The following is a 14,802-nucleotide window of genomic DNA, read 5'->3' on the forward strand; positions in this document are numbered from 1 at the left end:
GTGACAGCACTACCAACAGAGATGTCAAGTTGAGCACTGAGCTGTTTGATGGTGATCCGTCGATCATCTCGAACGAGTGTGTTCGCACGCTCCGCCATTGCAGGAGTCACAGCTGTGCACGGCCGGCCCGCACGCGGGAGATCAGTCAGTCTTGCTTGACCTTGCGGCGATGATGACACGCTTTGCCCAACGACTCACCGTGCTTTTGTCCACTGCCAGATCACCGTAGACATTCTGCAAGCGCCTATGAATATCTGAGATGCCCTGGTTTTCCGCCAGATGAAACTTGATCACTGCCCGTTGTTTGCAACGCACATCCGTTACAGACGCCATTTTAACAGTTCCGTACAGCGCTGCCACCTGTCGGAAGTCAGTGAAACTATACGAGACCTAGCGGGAATGTTTGAAAATATTCCACAAGAAATTTCCGATTTTTTCAACCAAAATTGGCCGAGAAAAAAATGTGTTGCATTAGTTATTGAACTGCCCTCGTAGATTAAATATAGGTTATTTTGGAATTCTAGCCTATTTTCAGTTTATGGCTCATGTGGGGGTAGAAGACTTTTCATATTCACCATCTGTTGCGTAAAACCTCTTAAGATAACAAAAATATTTCGTATTGCGTCCCCAAAAACAATAAAACTTTCCTGGCAAATGACACTCGCTTCTCTCGTTTTGTTGTTGGAGCACCGGCTTCCACTCCGTACTTTGGTTTCTGTTTCGTTTTTAGCAAGAGGTGTTGGTCAAATTCTATTCACTAAACCTGTCGGCGGCAAAAGTTGGATTAATTTTAAAATGCTCCAAATATTGCCGAGATTCTTTTTCTAATTTACTTTCGGTCATCATTAAACACACACACATTCATTCAGCAAGGAACTTTCACATAGTTTCTCATGCAAAGTGTGTGTGTGGTTCTTTTTTTTTCATTTGACTAGCGTTAGCCATTTCATTTATATTTAATCGACTGCTGCCAGTAGCATATGTAGAACTCAATAATGTTGCTTCCATCAGTGGTTACAGTTTTACATGAGCTATCTGCATGGGAAGCATAACTTTCGAATCCAGCCGTCCGTATCTGAAGTGTTGAGTAGCTTAGTAAAACGTTCACCGTCTCTGTTTAGGGCAAGAGATATTCATCCAAAGAATTTTGTATCACTGTGTTCCAATTTATCCATAGTACGAAGTACTACTACTTTGAGAAGTTGCGTCAAAGAAACGTATTCTGCAGGTCAAGGCTATTGCACAATATGTATCCCTAAGAGAAACAAACTGTTGTTGTCATCGTCGTCTCCGTGTGAAGCCGACAAATTTTCTCCGTGCATTCAGTCGAGCTGCCATCATTTGTTCACTGAGCAGACTCATTTGGCCCTATGTCAAGAGTGTAGCCGTTCCTATCTTCACCTGTAATTTCATCCCCAACATTGGTCCGCAACTCCAACGGCGGAGGCGTCTACAAGACCTGAAAAGTGGGTGAAGAATGAGCGACCAATCGGCGCACTTAGTTTTTCATCATATTTCGATTTTTTTAAATCCACAATGAAACATTTCAGCTTAACCCTAAAGTGAGGGATGTGTTCGAGCGCCATCACTATGTAACTGAAATCTGTAGAGCTCACGGAGTTTTCGCTTCGTAGGCCATCGCCAGGAGAAGCGCGAGAAATCGTATTTAAAGTTTATATCCGTGATATTAGATCAAATTGTGTTTCTTCAGTCGGGAATATAGTCGCCTAAAATTTTCATAGCAATTCCTTTAAGAAGATACCTGATTTCAGGATAAATTCTGAAACTGAAGATGATTTGTGTATCTATAACACGCACAGCCACTTCGTGTGGTAATAGGGCCTTCAACCAGGCCAACTGCGTTGGCTAGTGACGGCCGGTTTAGCGGGGGCCAACGGAAGGGAAGGCCACGCCAGGCTAGGACTCAACAGAAAAGGCAGGCGCGAGGTTGCCGCCTGCTTGGTTTTCCTTCTAGTCTGTGCGCACTGCAAAGCAGAAGGAACTCTGTAATTTCGTAGCGCAGCCAGGGATGACTTCGCGTAAATTATGCAGACGTCGTATTTTATGACGTAAATTGCTTAATAACGTCTGCTTGCTTCAAATACCTAACCATTAATGACATATTTGCAATTTCACCAAGGTGCATAGCACCAAATATTAAAGTAAATTATGCAGTTCAGACTTCGCTTAATTTATGTTGTAGTGACGAAACATTGATGCAATCAAAATCTTCCAGTGACATTGAAAAGTCAATCACGTGCAGTGCCTGCCTCGGTTCCTTCAACCGTTACTTAATACCTGTCTAAGTAAATGTAATGTTCTTAGCTGTCCATCCTTCTCAATTACCATTGACCTTGTGCCTACTTGCGTTCTGTCCACTGCAGTTCTCAATTCATTGTTTCAACGCCTTTCTTTCTGATTTTAAACTGATGTTAAGTATTGCATAATATTGCTAGCGTGCTCTGTAGCCCAGTTTGCTCTCTGGAAACCTTCACACAGTTCGTACACGTAGTCTCTGCGTTAACGACATTATTAAAAGTGAGGGTACAGTAACTCGCGCGTAAGCTGTAGATATTTATCGATCATTCTGCCGAGTTCTTCGTCGTAGCTTTTATAAACACAAGAGGAAACATCTGAATGTTGGCTTAACGTCACCAGATACAAAGCAATAATTCAGGTATTTCTGTAAACTGTTCGAGGAACCTCCCACGGTTCGCATGAAGTTCGTAACTAAATCCACCGTAACCAATTGTCAAGATGTTAACTGATGTAGGATTTGACGAAAATACATCTCCCTGGTATCGGACCACAGTGGTTGATTCCCCCGTCCGCCTCACGCACCTCGTTCCATTTCTCAAGCATAGTAGAAATTTAGTTATTTCGTCAGAAAAGCTCGTGTGTACCTTAAAGAGAAACTAGTAAAGAACTAATTTAGTTTTTGTTCTCGTACTAGCAATACAGCACTCTTCCCCTACATCCACATCTATTGAAGTTACTCCACCAACCACTTTGAACCGCATGGCAGAGGGTTCTTACGATAACACCACGCATTAAGAGTTCTTCCCGTTCCAGTCTCGTATGGAGAGTGGAAAAAAAGAACTTCAGTGCTTCAGTGCGCGCTGTCGTTAGTCAAATTTCTTCGCTTTCTCTACGGACGCGATAGTAGTGCGCTGTAATGTATTTCTACATTACTCACTTGTGGGGTAATCGTCATGAAGTTTTATCAATTTCAAAAAATTATGGTTACGTATTTTTTTTTTCTTTGGAGTGATAAAATGGAGACGAAATGCGCTATTTTGTTTAGAGTCGTAGCCCCATGATGTGGTACTGTGGAATTTTAATGACTATCTGCAAACGAAAGATAAAAATACAAAAATTAATTACGTAGCTTTATATTTTCGAGGAGATCGTAAAGCTTTGATTTTACCTCGTAATACTGGTCTTTCAAATTTTTTGTAAGCAGGCTTTCGGTAAATAGTTGGCGTCTATCCCGAAACGTCTGCCAGTTGAGTTTCTTCAGCATCTTCGGGACTCTCAACCCTGGATCAAAATATCTTTGAGTGTTAGTGCTACCCATCTCTGTATATGTTCAATATCCATTGTTGCTCACTTGAGCAATATTCTAGGAAGGGTCGCACATCTCCTTAGTAGTCGGATTCCATTTTCCTACTATTCTATCAATAAACCCAAGCCTGTCACCAGCTTCTTTACCTACGACATTAGCCCCCCCCCCCCTCCACACACACACACACACACACACACACACACACACACACACACACACACACACACACACACACACACACACACAAATTGTTGCACCCAGGTAATTTGTATGAGTTTACCGAGGCCTATTGTGACCTAAAGGTTTTGTATTCGAAGAATTTTGTTTTTTACGTCTTGTGAAGGGCAGAATCTTACATTTCTGGCCGTCTGAAACAGGTTGTCAATATCTGCAACACTTTGAAATCTTATCATGATCTGCGCAAATATTGTGCAGGTTTTATTTGGACATAATTTCGTTATAGATAATCGGATCAATACCGAAAGTCTGAGGGTGTTGATATTATTGTCTGGACGGCAAGGGTAACAACACACTTCCTTGGGGACACCTAAAGTTACTTCTACACGTCGAGGACTCTCCTCCGTACCAAAAGGCAGCCAAAAATTTAGTTCGATATCCGATATGGTTTAGTCTTTTGCCTATACTGTTCAGTCTGTGCATTAAAGGAGCAATGACAGAAATAAGAGATTCGAGAGTGCGAATAAAGTTCAGGGTGAAAGAATGTCAGTCATAAGATTAGCTGATGACATTGCTGAGGAGTGAAAGTGAAGAATTACGGGATCTGTTGAATGGAATGAAATCTAATAAGCACAGAATATGGATTGAGAGTACACCGGTACCGACAAAAGACGAAAGTAATGAGGAATGACAGAAGTGAATTAGCATTATAAAAGTAGTCTAAGTTGAGGAATTCTGTTTCTTTGGAAGCAAAATAACACATGACGGACGAAGCGAGGAGGACATCAGAAGCAGATTAGCGCAGGCAAAGCGGGCATTCTGAACAGTACATTTGTTGGTATCAAACTTAGGCCATAATTTTAGGAAGAAATTGCTGAGGATGTTGTTTCGAGCACAGCATTGTCTGGCAACGAAACAAGACTACAGGAAAACGGGAGAATCGAAGCATTTTGAGGTATGGAGCTATAGGAGGAGGTTGAAAGTTAGATGGAGTGGTAAGATAAGGAATGAGGAGTTTCTCCGCAGAATCTGCAAAGAAAGGAACATCCGGAAAACAGTGACAATAAGGAGGGGTGGGATGATGGAACGTGCGTTAAGGCTTCAGGAAGCTTACGTTGTGCTAGAGGGAGCTGTAGAGGGTAGATACTGCAGGGGAAGACAGAGATTGGAATACATTCGGCAAATAATTGAGCACTTCGTGAAAGTGATACTCTATGAGTAGTTCACTCGAGAGGAGAATTCATGATAGACCGCATCGAACCAATTACAAGACTGGAGAGTTAAAAAAGTGATTACATTTAAGTCATTGCTTGTTAGTGTGGTACTTACTTTTTACCTTTCAAAAACACTGCACCTGAGTGCTTCAATCCATGCATTTCAGGATACGGAATGATAAAATGGAAGTCCCTGTATCTTAGATGAAAATACACGGGAAAACTTAATGAATATGGCTTCAGAGTAACTGTACAGCCAAAAGACGAGTGTTGAACTGGGTGCTTGCGCACGCCCTCTCTTAGAGGAGTCGTATTTTGCAGAGACGGTACCGTGCCGCCCTCGCGTCCTTGAGGTGACTCAGTAGCGAGGCGGATGGCAACGGGACCGCCGGCGCTGGCTGTGGGCGGGCTCGGCGGGCGCGGCCCACGTTTGCTCTGCCACTGCTTCCGAGACCGACCACCTGTCAACTTCGTCCCGACGTCCTTGTCACGATTTGTGCGCTAGTAGCCAGTGTGGAGAATGCTCTGCAATTTTTACTTAGCAGCGCACGAGATCCCGTTGTCACAGTCCAGGGCAGCGATTGGCTCCAAAATTGTCAATTCCCAAGGAAACTGTATTTACTGGACAGTCAGGGATATCTCATTGAATTCGGGCTCGGACGGAATGGGGATGTAATAGTCTCTTCTCGATGGACAAGAAATGTTACGCAACGTTATATAGGAGTTAATTATTTCCTAAAACAATGGCTACTATCCTTGACCTAGCGAGATACAAGAGCGAAAATAAATTTGAAAACTGTGATGTCACTGTTACTGAGCGTAAGAAGTCGTCACTGCAAAATAGTGACAAACGACTTACTTACGGAAGAATGGAAAACAATTTTGGGTGCGCATTTCGGGTCAGCGGCGTATATTCCTCACGAAAACGCGGAGATAAAATATTAAGTTTTACATATTAATATGTAAGTTAATTATCAATCTCTTTAATACAGTGGTCACGCAAGGAAGTATAATGATCACGGAACAAGTTCGGACAGTAGCTGGCCGCTGCATACCTGACGGGCCAGCTACATAATCACTTTGTCGTTTTTCTCATTTAAAAAAAATGGCTCTGAACACTACGGGACTTAACTGCTATGGTCATCAGTCCCCTAGAACTTAGAACTACTTGAACCTAACTAACCTAAGGACATTACACACATCCATGCCCGAGGCAGGATTCGAACCTGCGATCATAGCGGCCGCGCGGTTCCAGACTGTAGCGCCAAGAACCGCTCGGCCACTCCTTTCTCATTTCCTTTTCGACTTTGCTGTAGGTCCCACATTCGCTTGGCAGTGCAATTTTTAGGCTTCTTGGATTCCATTTTACGCTAGCTTTCACCTGACTTTGTTTTTATATTATGTCGAGAATATTTACGGGTCATGCAAGACATTTTTGTTATGTAATGTTCGATATAATACCGATTTTCACTTACACACTGCCGCAAAAAAGAAAAAAAAGATAATACACATAGAAAGACGTCAAATTTCATCCGGTGGCACTATATATGCCACGTGGTGGATAGTAGATGTACCGATAATGGTTTCAACGTCGTCCGCCAACAGATAGCGTAGTGGCATAGCAGCCGGAGCGCCATCTTATGTCTACCCTTTAATAGGGAATGCCCAGCAGCCAGAAGGCTCAGTATGGTGCAAAGGTATGAAGCAACCATGCCACGGAGATAGTCGTGCTTCCTATAGCCAACTGAGCGAATTTGAATAGCCTTCCGAGTGGTGGGATCCTCCTTTCGGAGAACTGCAACACAAGTTGGACGTGTTGCGTCAGTTACGCATGATGCTGATATCAGTTGTCACGTGAATATTCTCACACCCGTAGACGATGTTCTGGACGGCCACTCACCACAGACGCTCATCAGTGTCGTCCTGTTGTAAGGGCAGCAGCGGCAAGTAGCTTGTGGACCCATATGTGGCAGCAGGAACTGTTCCGAAACAGTTAATAGCAGTTGGACTACAGGCACAAATACCTCTAACCCGTCTTCGACCCATACCGCAGCATTAGCCTACACGGTTAGACCGGTGTCGTCATGGGACGGCTTAAGATGTAGACGTGGTCAGTGCTGTCTCGTAGAGAACATTTGTCCGACACACTCGCCCCATCGTAGGCCTTATGGTCTGAGGCGCGATAAGCTACAACTCGCTAACAAGCGCTCGGGTACGTGCAGAATGTTACTAGATCCGTTCCTTTGCCGTTCTTGCAACAGGAATGTGGCGCGTTGTTCCAACAGGTTAATACACGTCCCAAACCGCCCGTGAAACTGACTACTCTATAAGATGCGCAGCAACTTCCATACCAGCACGATCTCTGGACTTCTCTCCAGTCGAGCACGTGTGGGCTATGATGGGACGAGATCTGACTTGCGCAACTTGTCAACCAAGAGCTCCGCGAGCTAATTCGTAACAATCACGAGCACGCCACTTCACAGTGACAGCGTATGCGCAAGAAGATATGTTGCAACAGTGGATATGAAGTACATGAAATTATTGCATTTATCACGTGCATGCCTTCACTGGTACGAGCAGGAAAGATGCTGCGTGACAAACAAGTACAGACATGATCTGTCCGTTGTAGGCTCAACCAATGTTAATGCGTTACTAGTCTCGTAGTTATTAGCCATTCAGATCTGTGTTTTGTAACAAGGAAGTTGGACTGACGAGCGAATAGACGTTTTCACGTCGACGCTTGTAGAAGCTGACCTCGGCGAATATCATTTCTGGTTCCGGAGAAATGTTGAAACATGTGAGGCACTACTGACACCACGGCTTACCGTAGACGGATTAAAGAAAGGCAGACCTACGTCTTCGTAGGTTTTGACATTGTTGAGTGGACTGCATTGGTTGAAATTTTAAAGTAGTGGGGGAAAACTACAGGGAACGAAATGTTTTATACATCTTCTGCTGTAACAAGATTGCAGTTAGGAGTCACAATGCATGAAACGGAAGCGGCTTTAAGAAGGGAGTTACGTGAGGTTGTAGCCCAATGTTGTTCAATCTGTACGTTGAGCAAGCAGTAAAAGAAACCAAAGATCAATATAGGAAGAATATTAAAGTTCAGGGAAAAGAAATACAAACTGAAGTTCGCCAGTGACATTGTACTTCTGTCAGAGATAGTAAGACTCTTCAGAAAACTAGTTGAAAAGAATAGTCATCTCCTGAAGAGAATTTGTATGTAGTATGGACATCATTAAAACTAGGGTAATGAATTGTAGTCGAATTGAATCAGCGATGCCGAGGGACGTAGTTTAAGAAATGATTTCTACTATTTAGACAACAAAATAACATAGTCAAAGTAAAGAGGGTATATCGTGTAGACTGGCTATAGCAAGAAAAGCGTTTCTGGAAAGAGGAATTTGTTAATATGTAATACAAATGTGTTAGGGAACACTTTCTGAAGGTATTTCTCGGGAATGTGGGCTTGTAGGGAAGTGAAACGTGGTCAATAAGTGTTCCAGACAAGTAGAGAACAGAAGCGTTTAAAATGTGGTGTTACAGAAGATTAATGGGTGGGTGTAATAACCACTGAAGGGCTATTCAGTCGAATTAGATAGTATAGAAATGTATGGCACAACTTCACTAAAAGAAAAAGGTCGATTTTAGGTCACATGATGAAGATAAAAGATTTTAAATGAATGTAGGTCGCAGAGATGAACGGGCTTACATGCAGTAGAATAGCGTGGGGAGTAGCGTAAAACCAGTCTTCTTCGGACTGAAGTAAAGAATAACACATTTCACTTTGAACAGTAAGCCATAACCATAAACTTCGTGTTTTACCAACATGATCATCCTTCAGCAACAAGTTTGGTTAATTTAAACTGGGTTGAAAACTCATGTTGTAAAGGCTTTCTTCATAATCAACACACGAGCACTACTAGTGTTCGAACGTAAGTATTTGTTGTATTCTGTGTTAACTTCGTTCATTTTGTTTGCACCTTTGACCTAAGTTCATAAATTTTTATACTTATGTAGCTAAGCTTTACCAGTCATTGACTTATATACTTTTCCATGTTTAATTATTGAGTACAACCCACTGTGCGTTGAAGAATTAAATATTATACATATAAAAAATAACTTTTTACATTCGGTACCGAGAACGACCATGCATAAGAAGTGCACTGAATTACAACGTTGGTTGCTCGCCAACCTCGGAAATCATCGTTATTGCCCGTGGGTTCTCTGCCTTCATTGTCAGTTTTTATGCGTGATTGTAAGTGGGATGGAGTTTAATGTGCATGTGAGAAATCGTCACGTACCTGTGAATTCGTCATTTGGACAAAAACAAAGGTATTTTTTTAAATATATTTTTAAACGTATCCATACTGAACACGCATGTCTCATGCTTGGGGTTATCATACAGTGACATGCCTTGGCACGGGCTGCTGGAGGACGATTGTAAAGATGTAACTTATTGCAGTTAGTGTCTTACAAATACTTCTTGAACAATAAGTCATAAATTTCGTATACATTTTGTGTTCAGTCGCAAACCGAACTAGGAATAACCACTAATAAGCGACGTGGAATCTGAAAATAATATGCAAATTTGGAATTTTAGCCTCGGATCCTCAATAGTCTTTTGATGAAAAACTACCTTCGTGTTCAGTTCTGTACAGAATATGCGGATGAAGTACCTCTTATGTCCACCATAACTTTCCACAGATGCCTTGAACGGAAATGCGTTCCCTGTAATTGGGGAAAAAAGTGCAGGCTTCACACGCAAGTATTATGGAGATGCTTCGTGAACTCATATGGGAAAATACATGGAGGGAAAACGACGTTCTTTTCGCGACGCACTGTTGAGAAAATTAGGAGAGGATTCCTGCAGAGGCATATAGATAATCGTTTTTAATTTGTTCCGTTTATGAGTGGAAAAGGAAAGGAAATGACTAACAGTGGATTGCTGTGTGTGGGTGGGCGGGCGGGTGGGTGGGGGGGGGGGGGGGGCGGTTTGAGACGGCGTGTCACGAATTGCGCGGCCCCTTCCGCAGGAGGTTAGAGTCCTCCCTCGGGCGTGTGTGTGTGTGTGTGTGTGTGTGTGTGTGTGTGTGTGTGTGTGTGTGTGTGTGTTGTTCTTAGCATAAGTTTAAGTAGTTTATAATTCTAGGGACAGATGACGTCAGCAGTTTGGTCGCTTAGGAATTCACACACATTTGAACATGTTTTGTAACGTTAATGCCAAACTCTCGTCCTGCACATGTGATATCTTCACAGAGAAAACAAGGTAGATTCGGTGTTCCTAGTCTTTCGAAAACCTTTTTGTTCAGTAAAACACCCACGTCTTTTAAAGAAGATAATTCGCGTGCGACATCTCGCCTGGTTTACGACTGCAACGAAAATTTCCTGACCTGCAGAATGCGGGACGTAATTTTATGTGGAGTCACCTGCAAACACTGAAGTAATACCTTTCTTTCCTCAGTGGAGTTTTACATTACTAAAAGACTGTCGCCCTTCATTTTAAACATTGACTCACCGGATAGTATTAATTGTAATATCAGGCTCTTAGCACATTCAGTATTTTAATGAATTAACATAAAAACAAGCAACTTAAGTATCATTATTGCATTTTCATAAATCTTAAATTGAAGGGACAAAAAGTTAGTTTAGGATAGTGTTGGCCACAGTGATACTACGAGGGTTAATACTATTTTGATACCCCCACCCATTGATGTATGTATCGCATGACGTGGAGTGTTGGTCGGAGGTACAACAGCAGACGCTTGTAACCACAAGGAAAGGCTGATCAACTTTCCTTAGGCTGCGGGGACGAACCCGCTCTCAAGGCTGTCTGCAGATAGCAGCTTCCCGCTTCCTGCAGAAACAAATGCAGCCATGGAGCGGCCTTGCCGTGTCCACGTACAGGGCCGCTCGGCTGTCTTGCGAGTCAGCTGCAGGAGGATGAGAGATGCTTGCTTAAAGTACGTACGCGTGGTAGAACGTATCAGTGCATATCTAAACACTATGGCAAGGTTCACTTCCTGTCAAAGACATCAGTATAATGTTAAAGCTGTAAGGGGTAGTCAAATGAAAACGAGACAAGAGGGAAAAAGTAACTAAACTTCAAAACTAATCGCCGTAACTGTTAATACGTGTCGCTAGGAGACAAGACAGTCAGAGCCTTCACGGAAAAATGTTCACCGTTGCCTAAGGAACCGTGACTGTACCCAGGCTTCACCCTCTATATCCGAAGCAAATCGATGGCCACGAACGTCTTTCTTCAGGGCTCCAAAAATATGGAAATTGCTCGGGGAGAGATCTGGACTGTATGAAGATTCCCCGCGGAACTTCTGCAGCGTAGTCGAAACAACTTCGGCAACATGTGGACCCGCAGCGCACTCTAAACAACTTCGGCACATGTTTGCCAAGGTTGTGTCGACTACGCTCCGCTGGGAAGCCCTTACACACCCTTCATACAATCGTGAACTCTCCACATGCGTTTTCCGTATTTTTGGAGCCCTGAAGAGTTCGTGACAGTCAATTTGCTTCTGACGATGAGGTTCCCGCCTGTGTACAATCGTGGTTCCGTGAAGGCATTGATGGTCTTGCACACAGCGGGATAAATGTGTTAATTTATGATGACTACTCTTCAGATAGTAAACAGTATAATTTCCTGACCTTCCACGTTTTTATTCTACTTCCCTATACTATTCCATCGTGTCATACGCCGGTCACTATAGTGATACTTTAAGAAGACAGAGCAACATTTATTCAGTGAAAAGTTGGCCGAAAAGCTATATACACTTGACTAACACTTCCTGAAGCATCTCACAGAAAAGTGTGCACTATTCAGCAGACTTCATTCTACATATAGTTACAATAGAACTGAAGAAATTAAGTGATAAGCTCAGAGTATACAAATCAAATTTGAAAGCTTTCCATGTGGCACGCTGCTGCTCCGTACAGGAGTTTCGTGCAGTAGTTGAGAACGTTCTTTATACTGTGATACTTATTCTTACAATCAGTTTTCGTGTTTTATTGGTTACTTAATCGTTATCCAAACATTTCCTAATCAGAGTTCGGTAAAATTTGTATGAAGTAGCTTTGGCTTTCATGATCCCACGGAACTTCATAAATAAACAATTTAAATAAATATGCTCATAAGTGTTTTGTCACCTACATCCTTATAGCTGTCGATTGGTCAGCATCATGAGATCTGTCAGTGGAATAAAGAAGAATAGCTAGCAGTTTCGCGATGCAGTTTTTCTCTGAGAGTACCAGTACGTCAACGCTTTTGGGGAGGGGGGTAACCCAATGCCCGAGAAGTATCGTCCACTTGTTGCAGTAAATGCTCACGTATAACTGAGGAACAATTGTTGTGTTTCTAAATTTAACAGGTATACTACGAATGCAGCAAGTTGCACTTTGTAATTTCAACCAGTGTAATCAGGGAACATTTTCTTCCTGAGGAGAGATCGCCTATGGGGCACCCCAAGGCTCAGTCGTACGTCCACCATTGTTCCTCATTTATGTAAACCATTTTCAATCCAGTAAACAACAATTAGTTCTTTTTGCGGATGACACTAGTCTTGCAGTCAACGCAGGCATACGGATAGCAACAGAGGAAATGGTAAACATTGATATTAAAAGTGTCATTGTTTGGTTTTTTGCGAATGATATCTCTGTTAAAGACAGCATACACAGTTCCGCACACCTAGAGGTAGTACGCCAGCGATAAGCGTAACACATGGTGAGGAAATAATAAATACGGTGGAAACTTCAAAATCTTCATGTGTCACTATTGACGAGAATTTAAAATGGAAAAAGAACATAATTGTGAAACTCCTAAAACAACTTAGTTCATTCACATTTGCACATAGATCTTGGGGAGATGCAAGCAAGCTGACGTTTAGCATATTCTCATTCAGTGATGTCAAATGTTCTGACTAATGCTTCCCAGTATATTTACTTCCTCATTCAATTTTTTCAAAGTAATCCAATGTAACAATGATGAACATAATTACATCGTCAGAAGAAAAAATGACGTTCATTTTCCACGTTAACGTTGTCCAGCACATAAAGGTGTGCTCAGTAATAAGAGATTGTCGGACAGGTAAAATTTGAAAACAAACTGAATAAGTTCATTCTTGAAAACTACTACTCCGTAGAAGAATTTCTATTATTGGAATCTGTAAAAGGCGGTGGGTAGGAGTTAATAACTCTAAAGTGTATTTTCTTAATACTTGACACCTACAAAAGGTCAGCATGCTGCCATATTTACAAATTCGTGAATGTAAAATGACTTATTCCGAATAATCTCTTACAGTAACAAGGCAATTATTCATATCTGAGAAAGATGGGTGTGAAGACTGATACATGTTGGATGTCAGGGGAACATCACATGAAATTACTCTTTGTGGAAATAACTTCTCACAGATAAGAACTGAAAGAGTAGGATCAGTTTTTTGCAGTCATTTCAGAATGACAAAATTTATTCACCTTAAAAAATAAATCCATTCAAACAGAACAATAATATTTAGAAGCAAATGCAGGTAATACAGTTTTATTTTGCATCTATTACTTTTTTCTTGGTTGCCAAGTAATGACAAATTCTCTCTCTCAAAACAGTTTCCTGTTTCACTGTTAATAACAACTTGTGATTTTCGTGTGTAGTGTTATACACTTACTCTTTTAGATGAATGTTGGGATGATTCCATTGAAAGGACACAGATGATACCTTCCACATTTCAGCATTGTACAGCATCTGTTAACTGTAATCACAGTCTCCATTTGTGTCATTGGATAAGTAGCCAATCATTTAATCAGTAGAACAATGAAACCATCTTATAAAACTGATATTTCTAATATTTGCAGCCTCACTCAAAATAACAGAAATGTTAGAAGAAATGCCAGAATTGTACGTAGTACCAGATTTGAGAGGATAACACAGTTTTTAAGAGTAATGTAAGGTTGTTACAAATTTATCATTCTTATGTTTTGTTTCAGATCAGAAGAGAGTGGCGGTATGGTGGACTACTACCGGATCTTGGAGGTCTCCAAAACAGCCTCCACAGCAGACATAAAAAAAGCGTATGTATTTACCGTGTCTCTGACTCAACTGTTTGATGGACAAAACTGTTCCAAAGTTCTGTCCCCATTTATTTGTTTAGGACCCCTCTTGCACTTAAATCAATCAGTTAATTAATTCAGTAATAGGATCCCAGTCCTGAACTGCCAACATCCTTCATTAGGATACAACAAGGAAAATAGATTTCCATTATTCTTGCGTAATTAATCAGTTAGCTGTTATAAAATGGATCAGCGTGCCATATTAAGCAGACCTATTACTTAACATTACAAATTTCTGGAAATTGTTATCTGTGAGCCACACATTTCCAAAACCCGTAATATCAATTTTTTCCAATATTAACTCTTTACTTGCTGAAAGAGTGCGCTTCAGGTTGCATAGTTTAGAACATTATACAAGTTCCAGTAGCTGCTATTTCCATTATAAAAGTAACTAGAATGTTTGACTGAAGTTCCACACTCCATTATATCCATGATGGCTGCATTCGGTGCATATTTAATGATCTGAGAAAGACACATCTCTAGAACTCGTTATTTCAGTACACTTGTCATATCGTATTAAGAATGCATTTTATACGTTACATAAATATCTCTTGTGAGGAAACTGCATCTTTACTTTGTTTAGCTTTCTGTATTTTATATTTTCCATATTGGTGCACCTGTCAGGTTGGATTTTGGCTCATACACATTATTAGGCAAAAGCTGGTCATTAAGATGACGGTAACTGATTGTGAGCTTAATTTTAAAGCAGTACATTACCTAAAAAACTCTTTC

General features: G+C 41.4%; 1 protein-coding gene across 7 annotated transcripts in view; it reads left to right on the top strand.

Moving 5' to 3' along the window:
• Positions 1–14,802, top strand: part of LOC126473174 (dnaJ homolog subfamily B member 6-like) — a 331,554-nt gene that overhangs the window by 299,531 nt on the left and 17,221 nt on the right. For all 7 annotated transcript variants that reach the window (XM_050100058.1, XM_050100060.1, XM_050100056.1 and 4 more), the window contains one exon: positions 13,948–14,031. In XM_050100058.1, coding sequence (XP_049956015.1) covers positions 13,967–14,031 — 65 coding nt within the window. In that variant the 5' untranslated portion in view covers positions 13,948–13,966. The remainder of the gene's footprint in view (positions 1–13,947; positions 14,032–14,802) is intronic.

This window comes from Schistocerca serialis, chromosome 4 (genome assembly GCF_023864345.2).
Source record: "Schistocerca serialis cubense isolate TAMUIC-IGC-003099 chromosome 4, iqSchSeri2.2, whole genome shotgun sequence".
Lineage (NCBI taxonomy): Eukaryota > Metazoa > Arthropoda > Insecta > Orthoptera > Acrididae > Schistocerca > Schistocerca serialis.